The sequence below is a fragment of the Pristiophorus japonicus genome, chromosome 4 (assembly GCF_044704955.1).
Source record: "Pristiophorus japonicus isolate sPriJap1 chromosome 4, sPriJap1.hap1, whole genome shotgun sequence".
NCBI lineage: Eukaryota > Metazoa > Chordata > Chondrichthyes > Pristiophoridae > Pristiophorus > Pristiophorus japonicus.
Window position 1 is genome coordinate 582,134 of NC_091980.1, and position 19,204 is coordinate 601,337.

The following is a 19,204-nucleotide window of genomic DNA, read 5'->3' on the forward strand; positions in this document are numbered from 1 at the left end:
TTCTCTCCAGTCAGGAAAAACATCCGTTTATCACTACTCTCTGCCTCCTGTCCCTTAAACAATTATATACCCAAGTTACCACCGGCCCTTTACACCATGTGCTTCTACTTTCTGAATCAGTCTGTTTGTGGTACTTTATCAAATGCCTTTTGAAAGTCCATATATACAACATCTACCAGACTACCCTCATCTACCCTCACTGTTACTTTATCAATTAACTCCATCAGGTTAGTCAGACACGATTCGCCTTTGACAATCCACGTTGGCTGTCCCGTGTTTCTCCAAGTGAGGATTAATGTTGTTCTCGACAATGGTCTCTAGTAGTTTTCCTACCACTGATGATAGATTGATAGCTCTGTAGTTACCAGGCTTATCCCTCTCACCTTTTTTGAACAAGGGTGTAACATTTGTAATCCTCCAGTCCTCTGGCACCACTCCCATATCCAAGGAGGATGAAAAGATTATGGTCAGAGCTTCTGCTATCTCCAGCCTAGCTTCCCTTAGCATCCCAACTGGACCCAACTGGGTGACTCGTTATCTTTGAGTGAAGACAACCTATTTAGCACCTCCTTTCTATTTACGTTTTATCCTATCCAATATCTCTACTTCCTCTTCCTCTACTGTGACCTTAATGTCATTGTCCTTTGTGAAGACAGATGCAAAGTACTCATTTGGTATCTCAATCACGCCCTCTACCTCCACAAGAAGATTTCCATTTTTGTCCCTAATCAGCTCACCATTCCTTTAACCATCTGTTACTTTTTATATGTTTATAAAAGATTTGGGGAGGGGGGGTTCCTTTTCTGTTACCCACTAATCTTTTCCCATACTCTCTCTTTGCCCTTTCCATATCTTTTTTCAATCTGCCCCTGGACTCTCTGTATTCTACCTGGTTTTGACTGTATTCTGAACCAGACCTTTGTCATATACCTCTTCTTTCTGTTTTATTTTAACCTCTATTTCCTTTGTCTAGCTTTGGATGCAACATTTTGCCTCGTTATGGGAATATGCTTGGGTTTGTACCCGAACTATCTCCACCTTCAGGCCTGCCACTGCCCATTTCCTGGTTCCTGGTTAACATGTGTTCCCAGTCCACCTGTGCTGAATCCCTTCCCAAATCCCTGAAATTGACTCTCTTCCAGTTGGGTATTTTCACCTTTGAATTTTCTTTTTCCCTTTCCAAAACTACTTTACACCTAATGATATTGAGATTGAGAGGAGAGGATGGAGACAGAGCTGGGTAAACCGCAAATGGAGTGGTACTCACGCAGGGTGGAGGACATTTGTGAGGGCAGGAATTCAGGGGAGAGGAGAGAGGCGGTGGAGAGGAGAGAGGCGGTGGAGAGGAGAGAGGCGGTGGAGAGGAGAGAGGCGGTGGAGAAGTTCAACTGAAAAGGAGTAGTGGAACCACAGAACCCAAGGTCTCTAAATTGATAAACATGCGAGCAGACACGTGGGGCAGCGGGAGGAGTGGCCGCAGATAAAGGGAAGTAGAGGTAGAAATCGCGGAGGTACTGGCCATAATCCTCCAATCCTCCTTGGATACGAGGTTGGTGCCAGAGGGCTGGACAATTGCAAATGTTACACCATTGTTCAAAAAAGGGTGTAAGGATAAACCCAGTAACTACAGGCCGGTCAGTTTAACATCGGTCGTGGGGAAGCTTTTAGAAATGATAATCCGGGATAAAATTAACAGTCACTTGGATAAGTGTGGATTAATTAAGGAAAGACAGCATGGATTGTTAAAGGCAAATCATGTTTAACCAACTTGATGGAGTTTTTTGATGAGATAACAGAGAGGGTTGATGTGGTGTACAGAGATTTCCAAAAGGCTTTTGACAAAATCTCACATAATAGACTTGCCAACAGAATTGAAGCCCATAGAATAAAGGGACAGGGCAGCATGGATACGGGATTGGCTCAGTGACAGGAAACAGAGAGTAGGGGTGAACGGTTGTTTTTCGGACTGGAGGAAGGTATACAGTGGTGTTCCCCAGGGGTCGGTACTGGGACCACTGCTTTTCTTGATCAGAGACATGGACCATGTACAGCAGATACCTCAAGTCGCTTGAGAAATACCACCAGCGATGTCTCCGCAAGATTCTGCAAATCCCCTGGGGGGACAGATGCACCAACGTTAGCGTCCTCGACCAGGCCAACATCCCCAGCATTGACCACACTTGATCAGCTCCGCTGGGCGGGCCACATTGTCCGCATGCCAGACACGAGACTCCCAAAGCAAGCGCTCTACTCGGAACTCCTTCACGGCAAACGAGCCAAAGGTGGGCAGAGGAAACGTTACAAGGACACCCTCAAAGCCTTCCGAATAAAGTGCAACATCCCCACTGACACCTGGGAGTCCCTGGCCATAGATTGCCCTAAGTGGAGGAAGTGCATCCAGGAGGACGCTGAGCACCTCGAGTCTCATCACCGAGAGCGTGCAGAAACCAAACGCAGGCAGTGGAAGGAGCGTGCGGCAAATCAGTCCCACCCACCCCTTCCCTCAACCACTGTCTGTCCCACCTGTGACAGAGACTGTGGCTCTCGTATTGATCTGTTCAGCCACCTAAGGACTCATTTTTGAGTGGAAGTAAGTCTTCCTCGATTCCGAGGGATTGCCTACGATGATGATATATTAATGACTTAGACTTGGGTGTAAAGGGCACTATTTCAAAAGTTCCAGGTGACACAAAGCTGGAAGTCTAGTAAACAGTGAGGAGGGGAGTGATAGAATTCAGGAAGGTATAGACAGGCTGGTGGGATGGGCGGACACGTGGCAGATGAAATTTAACCCAGAAAAGTGCGAAGTGATACATTTTGGTCAGAAGAACGAGGAGAGGCAACATAAACTAAATGTACAACTAAATCACAGATAGATAGATTTTTAACCAATAAGGGAATTAAGGGTTACGGGGAGCGGGCGGGTAAGTGGAGCTGAGTCCACGGCCAGATCAGCCATGATCTTGTTGAATGGCGGAGCAGGCTCGAGGGGCTAGATGGCCTACTCCTGTTCCTAATTCTTACGTACTTATGTTCTTATGTACAATCCTAAAGTGGGTGCATGAACAGAGAGACCTGGGGTATATGGGCACACATCACTGAAGGTGGCAGGGCAGGTTGAGAAATCGGTTAAAAAAGCAGCCGAGATCCTGGGCTTCATAAATAGAGGCATAGAGTACAAAAGCAAGGATGTTATGATGAATTTTTATCAAACACTCATTCGGCACCAGCTGGGATATTGTGTCCAATTCTGGGCCCCGCACTTTAGGAAGGATGTGAAGGCCTTAGAGAGGGAGCAGAAAATATTTACGAGAATGGTTCCAGGGATGAGAGACTTCAGTTATGGGGATAGACTGGAGAAGCTGGGGTTGTCCTCCTTAGAGCAGATATGTTTGAGAGGAGATTTGATCGAGGTGTTCAAAATCATGAGGGGTCTGGACAGAGTAGATAGAGAGAGAAACTGTTCCCATTGGTGGAAGGGTCAAGAACCAGAGGACACAGATTTAAGGTGATTGGCAAAAATATAATGCTAGGCTTTCGAATAGCATTCGAATACTCCTCTGTGCATAAAAACACATGATTTAGTATACTCCTTGGAAGAATCGAGAACCAGAGGACACAGATTTAAGGTGATTGGCAGAAGAACCAAAGACGACATGAGGGAAAACTTTTCCCGCAGTGAGTGGTTAGGATCTGGAATGCACTGCCTGAGAGGGTGCTGGAGGCAGACTCAATCGTGACTTTCAAAAGGGAATTGGATAAGTAAGTGAAGGAAAACAATTGCAGGGCTATGGGGAAAGGGCAGGGGAGTGGGACTGGCTGACGTCCTCTTGCAGAGAGCCGGCACGGGCTCGACGGGTCAAATGGCCTCCTTCTGTGCTGTAACCAACAAGGGAATTAAGGGTTATGGGGAGCGGGCGGGTAAGTGGGCGGGGAGCGGCCAGATCAGCCATGATCTTGTTGAATGGCGGAGCACGCTCGAGGGGCTAGATGGCCTATTCCAGTTCCTAATTCTTATGTTCTTATGTAACCATTCTGTGATTCTATTATGATCACTATTACCCAGATGCTCTCCCAGTGCAACATGCTCAGCTTATTTCCCTGGAACGAGATCCAGCACAGCTTCTTCCTCATTGGGCTGGAAACACTGAGTTAGAAAGTTGCCCTGTACAGAGTTTAGAATTCTTCACCCTCCTCGCCCTTTACCCTGTCACCCCCCCGCCCCCACCCTATATTAGGGTCACTGAAGTCTCCTTCTGTTACTGCTACAGTAGTTTTACATTTCTCTGAAATCTGCCGCCAGATTTGCTCCTCTATCTCCTTCTCACTATTTCGAGGGTCGATAGTACACAGTCAGCTACTTGTCTGTTCCTTAACTCTAACTAAATAGATTCAGGAGTAGATTCAGACTTTGAACTCTCTAGTATAACATCCCCCTCCTGTGTTTTTTCCTTCCCTATCCTCCCGAATAAGAGCTGGAGTTGGCCATTTGACCCCTCGAGCCTTTTCATGGCCGCTTCAAAGAATTCAGGAAGGTTGGTCAAGCATGGCCTTCCCTTTTGGAAATCCGTGCTGACTGTCTTTATTGTATTTTCAGTCTGTGGATGTTTTTCTATTACATCTTAAGTAAACATTCCATTATCGTTCCTACCACCGATGTTCAGCTAACTGGTCGAAAGTTCCCTGCACTTGTTCTATCCCCCTTTTTAAATACAGGGATCACGTTGGCTGTCCACCAGTCCGCTGGTGGTATTCTCTTTTCGAATGAATTGTTATATCTGTGAAACAGTACTTCTGCTATCTGGACCTGGGTTTTTATCCTCTCTAAGCTTGATCAGTTTATCAATTATCTCTTCCCTTTCTATCTGTAATGTCTACGGCTGGAGTTTTACCCACCTGGGCAGGTCCGGTGCGGGCAGAGTCCATGGTGGGTCCCGACCCTGCTGCTGGCTCCTTCCTAGGCTGAAAACGGACTTACCTTAATGGGGCCCATTAAGCCCGCCCAGCGCGTTACCCGGCCCAATGAGATGGTGCAGTGTTTGATGGTGTCATCGATGATATGTTTTCAGCTGAGGTCTTTAAAGGGGCCATGGCTGCATTGTATCTGAATGCCAATGCAACATCGCGCTGTCAGTGTACTACAACGTTGGGAAGCTGCAAACAACAACAATAACTGCAGTGAGGCCCAGGGTCCCCGACCATCTCTCTATATGCTTATGGAGGGAGTCAGAGCATGCAGGGAGGTCTTCGTCCCTTCCAATGGGACACCAAAACAGCCTGGTTGCAAATTGCAGAGCCAGTCACCAGCAGGGATGTGGTCAGGAGGACCTGGATGCTGTGTCGCAAACGTTTCAATGATCTCATTCGATCAGGAAATGTAAGTACAAAGCCACATCATGTAGGCCGATATTCCCTCGAGTTTAGAAAAATGAGAGGTGATCTCATTGAAACATACAAAAATCTTACAGGGCTTGACAGGGTAGATGCAGGGAGGGTGTTTCCCCCGGGCTGGGGAGTCTAGAACCAGGGGTCACAGTCTCAGGATAAGGGGTCAGCCATTTAGGACTGAGACGAGGAGAAACTTATTCACTCAGAGGGTGGTGAATCTTTGGAATTCCCTACCTCAGAGGGCTGTGGAGGCTCAGTCTGAGTATATTTAAGGCTGAGATCGATAGATTTTTGGAAATTAAGGGGATCAAGGGATATGGGGATCGGGCAGGAAAGTGGAGTTGAGGTCGAAGATCAGCCGTGATCTCACTGAATGGGGCCATGAGGATCCACGTCTATGCTGACATCCCTCCTAGACGGGAGACCTATGAGCCTCTGCCATCTATTCTCCATAGCGACCACGTGCTCCTGTGAGTGGCACATTGGCTGTTCCAGGCAGGTGGCCATCCTTTCCATGGAGGACCTAGTCACCATCGCCTGCGACACGGTGGTGCTCATGTTGGAGATGGACTCCTCCATTCCCTGCACATTTGCAGATAATGTGCTCGCAAAACCGGTCAGAGCCCCCTGCATTCCTGCTGCCCCTCCAGGATCGCCCTCTCTCTGGATGGCCCCCCCGAGGATAAGTGTCTGTGTGCAGCTGAGCAGAGCTGGGACTGTCCTGGCCCCTCCGGTGAGGAGACTCCACTGCTGTCCCTGTCTCCACCCTCTGCTCTTGCTCACTTGTGGGCTGTGACACACCAGGGGGCAACACTCCTCTATCTCGGGTGGGAACCACCGAGGTGCGTGTCTCTGCACGGGTGCTGGGCGGGCTCGAGTCTGGTGATGGTACGCCCTCAGGGGCTGGAGGCTCGTCTGAGGAGTCAGCTTCCTCTTGCCCCTGGATAATGGGGTGGGGTGGGGGGCTCCTGATGGCCCTGTGGGAGAGTGAAGCGAGGAGTTAGATATGCCATATGAAGAAAGGGCACAGATACCATTATGACCATTCAGTGGCTGCTGATATCGATGCCCATCGGAGTGACGATGTATGCCATGTAGCTGTAGGAGAGCCCCAGGTTCAAGGGGCCTGATGGTCTACTCTGCTCTTAATTCTTATGTTCTTATGTTCTCTTCTTCATCCTGCTGTGCTTTTCATCACATCCACATCACTCTGCCTTCCCAACCTGTGCATAATGGTATCTGTGCCCTTTCTTCATATGGCATATCTAACTCCTCGCTTCACTCTCCCACAGGTCCATCAGGAGCCCCCCACCCCACCCCACTATCCAGGGGCAAGAGGAAGCTGACTCCTCAGACGAGCCTCCAGCCCCTGAGGGCATACCATCACCAGACTCGAGCCCGCCCAGCACCCGTGCAGAGACACGCACCTCGGTGGGTCCCACCCGAGATAGAGGAGTGTTGTCCCCTGGTGTGTCACAGCCCACAAGTGAGCAAGAGCAGAGGGTGGAGACAGGGACAGCAGTGGAGTCTCCTCACCGGAGGGGGCAGGACAGTCCCAGCTCTGCTCAGCTGCACACAGACACTAATCCTCGGGGGGCCATCCAGAGAGAGGGCGATCCTGGAGGGGCAGCAGGAATGCAGGGGGCTCTGACCGGTTTTGCGAGCACATTATCTGCAAATGTGCAGGGAATGGAGGAGTCCATCTCCAACATGAGCACCACCGTGTCGCAGGCGATGGTGACTAGGTCCTCCATGGAAAGGATGGCCACCTGCCTGGAACAGCCAATGTGCCACTCACAGTCACTATGGAGAATAGATGGTGGACTCAAACACCTCGTGCCTAGGAGCGATGTCTGCGTAGACATGGGTATTCAGGGCCCCACTGATGTGCAGCAAAGTGCTCTCCAGCTCCTAGGCAGTGGGGCAGTGAGCAGGCAGACTCTACCACTATTGCAGTCACAGGGGTAGCACCCGGTGCAAACATTCAGAAGAGAAAGATGACACACAGATAGATTCACAAGAGTAGCCACTGGGTGTTTTATCCAATGTTTATGTAAAGTTTCTGTGTGTGTGCTGCCAAACATAAAAATCTTTATTGTCAACACTTTCCGGTCTTGGACAGATTTGTGTACATCTTTGTAAGTGCCTTAGTGAGTTGTAGTGAATGGTGAGAGATAACAGTAACCCCCGCAATGGTGGTGAGTGTGAAAGGAATAGCTTGGTCATTACAGTGCTGGTGCCAGGCAGTGCCAACCTGACGCATCATGTGACAGCCATATGGTTCTACAGCTTGAAGTGAAGTAACTCTGGCAGTGATGAGGCACCCCTGACCTCCCGGGCAGCAATGTGCTCGGGTGCTGATGCCCTCTGTCCTGTGCAGCATCAGGTGATTGCGGAGGAGGTTGGTGTTGTTGTTGAGGCTGATTGTGCTCAGATTCTGAGGACCAAGGTGAAACAGGATAAACGGCATCCATGCTGCTGGAACAGATGGCAGGCGAAGCAGAGATGATGGAAGCGATCTGTCAATGGTGAAAGAGATTCTTCCAACGAGGCAACACTGGCTGGCGACTTTGCTGAAAAGACGTGCAGCCTGCAGAATCTGTGCCGAGAATGCAGGAAGAAATAGCTTCCGCTGAAGGCGGGAGCCTTTATATTACAATTTGATGCTGTCAACTAATCAGCTGGAGCAATGGCCACTCCACTCCCGCCTCAGGTTGACAGACGTGGTTCCCGAGCTGCGTGCATCCCGTGGCCATGCAGATAATTTTAAAAGGTAAGTATAAAACCACTGTTAAGGGTCTGAAAACAAGCTAATAATAACTTTAAGTTGGGTCACCCACCTCTGCTGGTCGGGTCGGGTCAGGTCAACACTAACAGACGCACCTGTGGAAAGGCGTGTGGGTGTGGGGTGACAGCGGGTTCCTGACCCACTCCCAAAATAACACCTTTTCCACCCGACCCACCTCCGATCGCGCCCGCTACCACCCTGGAAAATTCTGGCCTTTATATCTTTTTTGATTTCTTCTAATATCATGTCCACCGTGTTAGTCTCCAGGGTAAATACTGAGGCAAAGTACGTATTTAATATTTCTGCCATGTCACTGTCCTTACCTGTGAGTTTATCGTGTGCATTTCTTGGTGACTCTATCCCTATCCTGACTTCTCTTTTGTTATTGTTGTGTCTGTAGAATACTTTAATGTTTCTTTTCATATTCCTTGAAAATTTAATTGTGTAATTTCTCTTTGCCATCCTAACTGTTTCTTGATATTTTTCCTAACCTCTTCATACCTGAGTCATTCTCCTTTATTGTACTTTCCCACATTACAACAGTGACCACACTTCAAAAGTACTTCATTGGCTGTAAAGCGCTTTGGGACATCCGGTAGTTGTGAAAGGCGCCATATAAATGCAAGTCTTTCTTTTAGTCTTTAATTTCAAATTTACCCTTTTCTCTTTACTCATCCATAATGCATCATTATTTGCCAGTTTGTTCCTGTCTTTTAGTGCAATATATTTCTCCTGAATTCTAGTGATCACTATTTTAAATATTTCCCATCTTTATCTGAAACCTTATTATGTTATGATCACTATTGCCGAGATGCTCCCCTGTGCTTACCTCTCTTATCTGCTCGGGTTACTTTCCCATTACTAGATCTAGCTGTGATTCCTCTCTTGTTGGGCTTCTTACATACTGGGTAAGAAAGGAGTCCTGAACACACTGTAACATCTCTGGACCCGCATACTAACTTTTGTGTTTCATGCACAAGGACCCCCAGGTCCCTCTGTACTGCAGCACTTTGTAATCGCTCTCCATTTAAATTATAATTTGCTCTTTTATTTTTCCTGCCAAAGTGGATGACCTCACACTTTCCCACATTATACTCCACCTGCCGAATGTTTGCCCACTCCCTTAGTCTGTCTCTATCCCTTTGCTGTTATTTTGTGTCCTCCTCCCAACTTGCTTCCCCACTTGCTTTGAGAAGGCTGTTAAAAAAGCACACAGGATCCTTGGCTTTATTAATAGAGGCATAAGGGCCCAAATTGCCGCTCTCCTTAAGGTCTGTTGCCCCCGAAAATCGCCGGCCGCACTGCGGGGTGGAGTGATCGCCAATGTTTGGTGGAATGGCCGCTGCTCACCCGATTAACCCCACAACTCGGCGGCCGCACTGCGGGGTGGCGTGAACGCCAATGTTTGGTGGAATGGCCGCTGCTCACCCGATTGCCGTCCCGAGGTTTCCCGGTGGTGCCCCGCTCCGCTGCTGCCGATCCGCGGTAATCGCGTCATCACCGTGCGCACCGCCAAGCTACCCCCCGGCGCTGACATTCCCCTCGGAAAACCTTCGGCCCGCCCGGCAGTGCCAAAACAAGCTTTTCCCCGGTGATCCAGTGAGGCTGCGGCCTTCTGCAACGGCGGGGCGGCGTCCCTTAAAGGGGCGGGCGCACTGCCGCTGCCGCCATGTTTTTTTTTGGCGGACGACTGCCGTGTCGGTCCGACAATTATACCCCCGGGTTCGGCCGGGCCGCCAGCAGGCAGCCTGGCACACACCCCCTCCCTCTTGGGTACCAGGCCCCCGGCCCGGCCGAAACCCTCGCTGGTGGCCCAGTGGGCCGAAGTTTTAAAATCGTGGACACTCTAATGGAGGAGAGAGCCGTGGTGACATCATCGCGGCGGTGACTCTGCTCCGCCCCCCCAGCTTCCGCCCCTCCGTTGCTGTCACCGCCGCGGTTTTATATCGAGCGAGATTGTCGCCGTCATTGTCGGTGGATTTCTCGGCGGTACGGCTGTGTTGTGATGAAAAGCGCCCGGCGAAAGTTTCCTCTTTATTTCTTAGAGTTCCGCCCGCATTCTGAAAAGACCGCCCACGTGCACCGCCGAGAAAAACCGGCAGGATCGAGGGTTGGCCTCAACGGGGACCCGTACACACCGCCGGAGAAACCGCCCGCGGAAAGCTGCCCCAAACAGGGCAGGCAGTAGTACCCTGCAAAGAAAGCTTTTTTATAATTATTGTTAAAATTCTAAAACGGCGATTACGTTAGAAAGTGTCTTGAGAATGTTTTATAACTTTTTATTTGTTGTTTAAGTGAAAAAATAATTTTTGAGTTTCCCCCCTCCCTAGGCCCAACTGCAGCCTCGGAGTAAATTTTAAAAAAAATGTTAAGAACCGCCCGTTCTCGGCTACTTTCGGCTGTAACTGCCTGGAAACCGCCGAGAATCTTGGTGTAAGACCCATTTTCTCTCCGGGCGGTTTTAATAACCTAATTGGTGGATACTGTTGCCGGCGTTAACTGCTGAAGCTGAGCGGTATTCTCTGGGCGGCAATTGGGCGGTGAGGGCCTCGGGGAAAGTCGACCCCCATCAAACTACCGGATTGTCGTAAAAGCCCATCTGGTTGACTAATGTCCTTTAGAGAAGGAAATCTGTCGCCCTACCCCCGGTCTGGCCTATATGTGACTCCAGACCCACAGCAATGTGGTTGACTCTAACTGCCCCCTGAAATGGCCCAGAGAGACACTCAGGCATATTCAAGAAGGTGGCTCACCACCAATCGAGAACAATTAGTGATGGGCAATAAATGCTGGCAAAGCCCACGTTCCGTGAATGAATGAATAAACAAAGATTGCGTGAGTGTATGACACTATAAAGTTCGCAGACAAAACTCGGCAAGATGTTGGAAAGTGCTGGTGCCAAGCAGAAGACAGTTTGAAGTGGCTCACAGCGGTGTCATTCATCAGTTATGCTTCTTGCAGACCAGTGAAGGAACATACAGAGTTACATCCCAGTTTCACCACCATAAGAACCTAAGAACATAAGAAATAGGAGCAGGAGTCGGCCACCTGGCCCCTCGAGCCTGCTCCACCATTCAATAAGATCATGGCTGATCTGATCATGGACTCAGCTCCACTTCCCTGCCCGCTCCCCATAACCCTTCACCCCCTTATCGCTCAAAAATCTCTCTATCTCCGACTTGAATATATTCAATGTCCCAGCCTTCACAGCTCTCTGGGGCAGAGAATTCCACAGATTTACAACCCTCTGAGAAGAAAAAATTCCTCCTCATCTCAGTTTTAAATGGGCGGCCCCTTATTCTTAAACTATGCCCTCTAGTTCTAGATTCGCTCACGAGGGGAAACATCTTCTCTGCAACCACCTTGTCGACCCCCTCATTATCTTATACATTTCAATAAGATCACCTCTCATTCTTCTAAACACCAATGAGTAGAGGCCCAAACTACTCAACCTTTCTTCATAAGTCAACCCCTTCATCTCAGGAATCAACCTTGTGAACCTTCTCTGAACAGCCTCCATTGCAAGTATATCGCTCCTTAAATACGGAGACCAAAATTGTGCGCAGTACTCCAGGTGTGGCCTCACCAATACCCTGAACAGTTGTAGCAGGACTTCTCTGCTTTTATACTCTATCCCCTTTGCAATAAAGTTCAACATTCCATTTACCTTCTTGATTAATTGTTGTCATCATAGACAGTCCCTCGGAATCGAGGAAGACTTGCTTTCACTCTAAAAATGAGTCCTTAGGTGACTGAACAGTCCAATATGAGAGCCACAGTCCCTGTCACAGGTGGGACAGACAGTGGTTGAGGGAAAGGGGAGGGTGGGACTGGTTTGCCGCACGCTCCTTCCGCTGCCTGCGCTTGGTTTCTGCATGCTCTCGGTGATGAGACTCGAGGTGCTCAGCGCCCTCCCGGATGCACTTCCTCCACTTAGGGCGGTCTATGGTCAGGGACTCCCAGGTGTCAGTGGGGATGTTGCACTTTATCAGGGAGGCTTTGAGGGTGTCCTTGTAACATTTCCTCTGCCCACCTTTGGCTCGTTTGCCGTGAAGGAGTTCCGAGTAGAGCGCTTGCTTTGGGAGTCTCATGTCTGGCATGTGAATTATGTGGCCCGCCCAGTGGAGCTGGTCGAGTGTGGTCAGTGCTTCAATGCTGTGGATGTTGGCCTGGTCGAGGACGCTAACGTTGATGCACCTGTCCTCCCAGGGGATTTGTAGGATCTTGCGGAGACAGCGTTGGTGGTATTTCTCCAGCGACTTGAGGTGTCTACTGTACATGGTCCACGTCTCTGAGCCTCATAGGTGGGCGGTACTTACTGTAGCTGCATGCTAACCACCATAACCCCAAACCTGCCTGGTGTGGACTGCTGGGATGGGATCAGCACCCACCACACCATTCCCCCTCCACCCACAGTGGGAAGCCTAAGCAGGTCTGATGCCCTCCGACACCCATGGCCCGCACCCCTCCAGCAGGCTGGAGGCAGCACAGGAGCAGTGCGTCCATGCACAAGGTGATCGCTCCACAATTGGTGCCTCCTCACGGCTCCAGGCACACTGCCACAACCTGCCCTAACTCCCCCTCACACTCAACACCCCCAACAGCAACGCTGTGTTTTGGTGACGGGTTGTTTATATACACGTGAACCGTGGACCGTAAAATGGGTATATGCAGCAAAAACACGGTAGCCCTCCAAGGGACTGTGCGCCTACACTGACTCTATGCATTTTACGGTCTCGGATGGTGTATATAATGGTTTCTAGAAATAGATCAACGATCGAGCAAGTACATCGTTGTTCCATTTCCACCCTCGGTACAAAACAGGGTCTTTTTTTAATTTAAATCCTTTATCCCCTTTTGGACCATAGAATTTATTTGTTTTTGGAATAAAAAGAGAATAAAAAAGGTCTATTAAAAAAAAGCGAATAGAGATATATGCACCATGGCATCAGACTGGGACCGAAAATGCACAAAGGTGAAGGTTTAAGGGACCAACCTTGGCGAAATATCGCATCCTTGCTGCATAAAGGCGCCCAGGGAGAACCACAGACTGTTAAATATTCCAAACTCGTTACTCTGGTCGAGGCTTTGGACATCGGCTGTGTCTTCGTACTCCTCGGTCTGCCACTCATAGGGGCTGAATCTGCTGACCAGGAACAGGACCACACTCACTCCGATATAGGCAAACACAATGCACATCCAGATCTCGTACGCCAGTGGGTCCAGGAAGGAGAAGACCCCAGGCTTAGACTTCTGGGGCTTCTTGATCATGATGGAGATCCCCAAACTCATGAAAGGTTTGGAAAAGTCAATGACCTCCTCCCGGACCAAGGTGATGGTTAACGGGGCCACGGCAATATCGGCTTTCTGCAAGACAAAATGCATCAGGATTACCAGTCACCTCACTCTACAGATTACCCGATCACTTACAGCTTCTGATACCTCCGTCCCCACACCCCCTGACCCTGTTCTGATCGACATACAATGCTCAACTAACCAGACCAAGAAAACCACATTATCTGCTCATTGCTCTTTGTGGGATCTTGCTGTGCGCAAGTTGGCTGCCGTGTTCCGACATTACAACAGTGGCTACAATTTAAAAGTAATTCATTAGATGTGATGCACTTTGGGACGTCCTGAGGTTGTGAAAGGCGCTATAGAAATGCAATTCCTTCTTTCTAATGGATCCAAGATTCTAAGTGTCGGTAGAAAGGCTCCAGGGACAACTCTGCTCTTCTTCCAATACTGCCTTGGGATCTTTTACTTCTACATGAGAGGGGAGTCGGGGCCTTGGTTTAAAGTGAAAAATGGCACCTCCAATACTGCCCTTCAACAGTGCGGCACTCCCTCAGTACTGTCCCTCCGACAGTGCGGCACTCCCTCAGTACTGCCCCTCCGACAGTGCAGCACTCCCTCAGTACTGCCCCTCCGACAGTGCGGCGCTCCCTCAGTACTGCCCCTCCGACAGTGCGGCACACCCTCAGTACCGTCCCTCCGACAGTGCGGCACTCCCTCAGTACTGCCCCTCCGACAGTGCGGCACACCCTCAGTACCGTCCCTCCGACAGTGCGGCACTCCCTCAGTACTGCCCCTCCAACAGTGCAGCACACCCTCAGTACCGTCCCTCCGACAGTGCGGCACTCCCTCAGTACTGCCCCTCCGACAGTGCGGCACTCCCTCAGTACTGCCCCTCCGACAGTGCGGTGCTCCCTCAGTACTGCCCCTCCGACAGTGCAGCACTCCCTCAGTACGATACTGGGAGTGTCAGTTTAGATTATAGGGCTAACAAGGAAAAGGAATACACAATAAATGGTAGGAACAGAGCAACCTGGGAGTGCAGGTCCACAGATCCCTGAAAGTAGCAGGCCAGGTAGATAAGGTGGTTAAGAAGGCATACGGAATACTTGCCTTTATTAGTCAAAGCATGAAGTACAAGAGCAGGGAGGTTATGCTTGAACTGTATAAAACACTAGTTAGGCCGCAGCTGGAGTACTGCGTGCAGTTCTGGTCACCACATTACAGGAAAGATGTGATTGCACTGGAGAGGGTGCAGAGGAGATTTACAAGAATATTGCCTGGACTGGAGAATTTTGGCTGAGGAAAGATTGGATAGGCTGGGGTTGTTTTCTTTGAAACAGAGGAGGCTGAGAGTAATTGAGGTGTGTAAAATTATGAGGGGCCTAGATAGAATGGATAGGAAGGACCTGTTTTCCTTGGCAGAGGGGTTAATAACCAGCGGGCATAGATTTAAATTGTTTTAAAGGGGATTTGAGGAGAAATTTCTCCAACTAGAGGGTGGTGGAGATCTGCAACTCACTGCCTGAAAGGATGGTAGAGGCAAGAACCCTTGCCACGTTTACAAGGCCATGGACCAAGAGCTGGAAAGTGGGATTAGGTTGGATAGCTCTTGGTCGGCCGGCATGGACACACTGGGCCAAATGGCCTCCTTCTGTGCTGTAGATTCCTATGATTCTATGATATGTCCAGATCAGGATGGTGTGTGACTGGGAGGGGAACGTGGAGGTGGTGGTGTTCCCATGCGCCTGCTGCCCTTGTCCTTCTAGGTGGTAGAGGTCGCGGGTTTGGGAGGTGCTGCCGAAGAAGCCTTGGCGAGTTGCTGCAGTGCATCTTGTAGATGGTGCACACTGCAGCCAGGGGGCGCCGGTGGTGGAGGGAGTGAGTGTTGAAGGTGGTGGATGGGGAGCCAATCAAGCGGTTGCTTTGTCCGGGATGGTGTCGAGCTTCTCGAGTGTTGTTGGAGCTGCACCATCCAGGCAAGTGGAGAATATTCCGTCACACTCCTGACTTATCAGCCCAAGCCTGAATATTGTCCAGGTCTTGCTGCATGCGGCACGGACTGCTCCATTATCTGAGGAGTTGCGAATGGAACTGAACACTGTGCAGTCATCAGCGAACATCCCCACTTCTGACCTTATAATGGAGGGAAGGCCATTGATGAAGCAGCTGAAGATGGTTGGGCCTAGGACACTGCCCTGAGGGACTCCTGCAGCGATGTCCTGGGGCTGAGATGATTGACCTCCAACCACCACAACCACCTTCCTTTGTGCTGGGTATGACTCCAGCCAGTGGGGAGTTTTCCCCCTGATTCCCATTGACTTCCGTTTTACTCGGGCTCCTTGATGCCACACTCGGTCAAATGCTGTCTCGATGTCGAGGGCAGTCACTCTCACCTCACCTCTGGAATTCAGCTCTGTTGTCCATGTTTGGACCGAGGCTGTAATGAGGTCTGGAGCCGAGTGATCCTGACAGAACCCAAACTGAGCATCGGTGAGCAGGTTATTGGTGATTGAGGAGGATTCTTGCGATGACTTTCCCGGTGGTCGACAGTAGGGAGATTCCTCTGTAGTTACCGCAGTCGGACTTGTCACCTTTCTTGAAGCTGGTCACGATTACAGCGTCTCTGAGATCTCCTGGCACGCTCTCCTCCTTCCAGATAAGAGAGATGAGGTCATGAATCCGCGCCAGTAGTACTTCTCCCCATGTTTTAGTACTTCAGCAGGGATTCCATCTGCTCCTGAGGCCTTGTTGTTCTTCAGTTGTCAGATGGCCTTTTCAACCTCGTGCCGGGCTGGGGTTGTGCTGAGGGGGTGGCGGGTAGCATGCTGTGGGATGGAGTCGAGGACACTCGTGTCGAAGACAGAGTCTCGGTTGAGGAGATCCTCGAAGTGCTCCTTCCAGCGGGCACTGACTGTCTCTCTGTCCTGGATGAGCATCTCTTCGTTCTTGGCCAGCAGTGGGGTAGGGCCTTGGGTGCTTGGACCGTAGGTCGCCTTGACAGCGCTGAAGAATCCTCACACATTGTGGTTGTCGGCCAGCTGCTGGATCTCCTGCGCTTTCTCCACCCACCATCTGTTCTTTAGGTCACAGGGTTTTCTGTTGGACCTCGGCCTTCAGACGTCTGTCGAGCTGCTTTCTTGCCCTCGAGTTGTGTTGCTGTTTCTAGTCCAAGAATGCCTTGTGCTTGCGGCATATTAGCTCCTGGATCTCCTGGTCGTTCTTGTCGAACCAGTCTTGGTGTTTCCTGGTCGAGTGACCGAGCGTCTCTTCGCAGGTGCTGATTGTGGAGAGCTTGAGGGCTGACCAGGTACTGTGGGCACTCTGTGTCTCGGGGTCACTGGGAGTCGTCAGGTTGGCAGCGAGGCGCTGGGTGGATAGGGCTTTCTTAGCTGGGTCTCTGAGTGCACTGGCGTTGATATTCCTGCGGCATTGTTTCTGTTGCTGCCGCTGTTTTGGGGCAATGTTGATGGTGATGACAGAATGAATTAGGCGGTGGTCCGTCCAGCAGTCATCAGCTCCTGTTACCTTCTCCCTGTGGCTGAAGAGCTCCTCCCAGAGTCGCAATGCGGATTCTATCCAATAAGGGGCACAATGGACATGATCTCCACCGCGCGGCAGAAAGAAGAGAAATGAAGGGAACACCTCCAACCCTTCTACAGGGCCTTCTTTGACCTCACAAAAGCCTTCGACACTGTCAACCGTGAGGGATTATGGAGCGTCCTCCTCAGATTCAGCAGTTTGTCACCATCTTCCACCAGCTCCACGACAACATGCAGGTCGTGATCCTGACCAATGGATCCACCACAGACCCAATCCAAGTTCGGACCGGGGTCAAGCAGGGCTGTGCCATTGCAACAAAGCTCTTCTCAATCTTCCTCGCTGCAACGCTTCATCTCACCCTCAGCAAGCTCCCCGCTGGAGTGGAGCTAAATTACAGGACAAACGGGAATCTGTTCAACCTCCGCCGCTGTTTCCCAGGTAGACCATCATTCCCTGACAAACCATCGTTCCCCCGTGGACCATCGTTAACCCGTAGAACATCGTTCCCAGGTAAACCCTCGTTCCCCGGTAGACCATTCTTCCACGATAGATCATCATTCCCAGGGAGACAATCCCAGGTGGACCATCGTTCCCAGGTAGACTATCGTTCCCAGGGAGACTACCGTTCCCAGGTAGACCACGGTTCCCAGGGAGACCATCGCTCCCAGGTGACCCATCGTTCCCAGGTAGACAATCGTTTCCAAGGAGACCATCATTCCAAGGGAGACCATCGTTTCCAGGTGGACAATCGTTCCAAGGTAGACCATCATTCCCAGGTAGACCATAATTCCAAGGGAGACCATCATTCCCAGGTGGCCAATCGTTCCAAGGTAGACCGTCATTCCCTGATAGACCATCATTCCCAGGTGGCCCATCATTCCTAGGTAGACCATCATTCCCAGGTAGTCCGTCATTTTCAGACAAATGTTTGGGACTCTCAAGTGCTGTGCTGACATGCAGACGGGTGTTTACAATGGTAACGCAGGGGTAATTTTTATTCATACTTGGGTTGTGTGCATTGCTGGAAAGGTTGGCATTTATTGCACATACCTGGTCTCACCGAATGTCTCGATCAAACACTTCTGATTGCAGTGAGGAGTTGAACACGCATTGCGTGTGTGAAATTGTGGTTAAAGAGTGTAACTGTGTCCATCGAGCTCACACCGATGGGGTCAAAGTTGGTTTTCAAAGTCTGTAAGTGATGCAATAAATTATGTCACAACATTGTGACTGGGGCTCATTGCTTGAGGTTGCATTTAGTGTCAGAAGTTATACAGCTGTTTTCTAGTCTTAAACCATCTGCCATCTCCAAACACTCACTGCAGTACAGTGTGCTCTCTCTCTGTCCCTCCGTACACTGGTCTCTCTCTCTCTCTCTCTCTGTACACTGGGCTCTCTCTCTCTGTCCCTCTGTACAGTGGGCGCTCTCTCTGTCCCTCTCTCTCTCTCTTTGTACACTGGGCTCTCTCTCTGTACACTGGGCTCTCTCTCTGTCTCTCTGTATAGTGGGCGCTCTCTCTGTCCCTCTGTACACTGGGCTCTCTCTCCCTCTGTACAGTGGTCGCTCTCTCTGCCCCTCTGTCTCTCTGTACAGTATGTTCTCTCTCTGTCCCTCTGTACACTGGGCGCTCTCTCTGTACACTGGGTTCTCTCTCTCTCTGTACACTGGGCACTCTCTCTCTCTCTGTACACTGGGCTCTCTCTCTCTCTCTGTACACTGGGCTCTCTCTCTCTCTGTACACTGGGCACTCTCTCTCTCTCTGTACACTGGGCACTCTCTCTCTCTCTGTACACTGGGCTCTCTCTCGCTGTACACTGGGCTCTCTCTCTGTCCCTCTGTACACTGGCCTCTCTCTCTGCCCCTCTGTACACTGTGCTCTCTCTCTGCCCCTCTGTACACTGGGCTCTCTCTGTACACTGGGCTCTCTCTCTCTCCCTCTGTACACTGGGCTCTCTCTCTCTCCCTCTGTACACTGGGCTCTCTCTCTCTCTCCCTCTGTACACTGGGCTCTCTCTCTCTCCCTCTGTACACTGGGCTCTCTCTCTCTCCCTCTGTACACTGGGCTCTCTCTCTGTCCCTCTGTACACTGGGCTCTCTCTCTCTCCCTCTGTACACTGGGCTCTCTCTGTCCCTCTGTACACTGGGCTCTCTCTCTCTCCCTCTGTACACTGGGCTCTCTCTCTCCCTCT

General features: G+C 50.4%; 1 protein-coding gene across 1 annotated transcript in view; it reads right to left on the bottom strand.

Moving 5' to 3' along the window:
• LOC139261979 (glutamate receptor 1-like) overlaps nt 1–19,204 on the bottom strand; it is a 631,175-nt gene that overhangs the window by 309,001 nt on the left and 302,970 nt on the right. Inside the window, exon 11 of the mRNA XM_070877138.1 lies at nt 13,173–13,543. Within this exon, the coding sequence (XP_070733239.1) occupies nt 13,173–13,543 (371 nt within the window). The remainder of the gene's footprint in view (nt 1–13,172; nt 13,544–19,204) is intronic.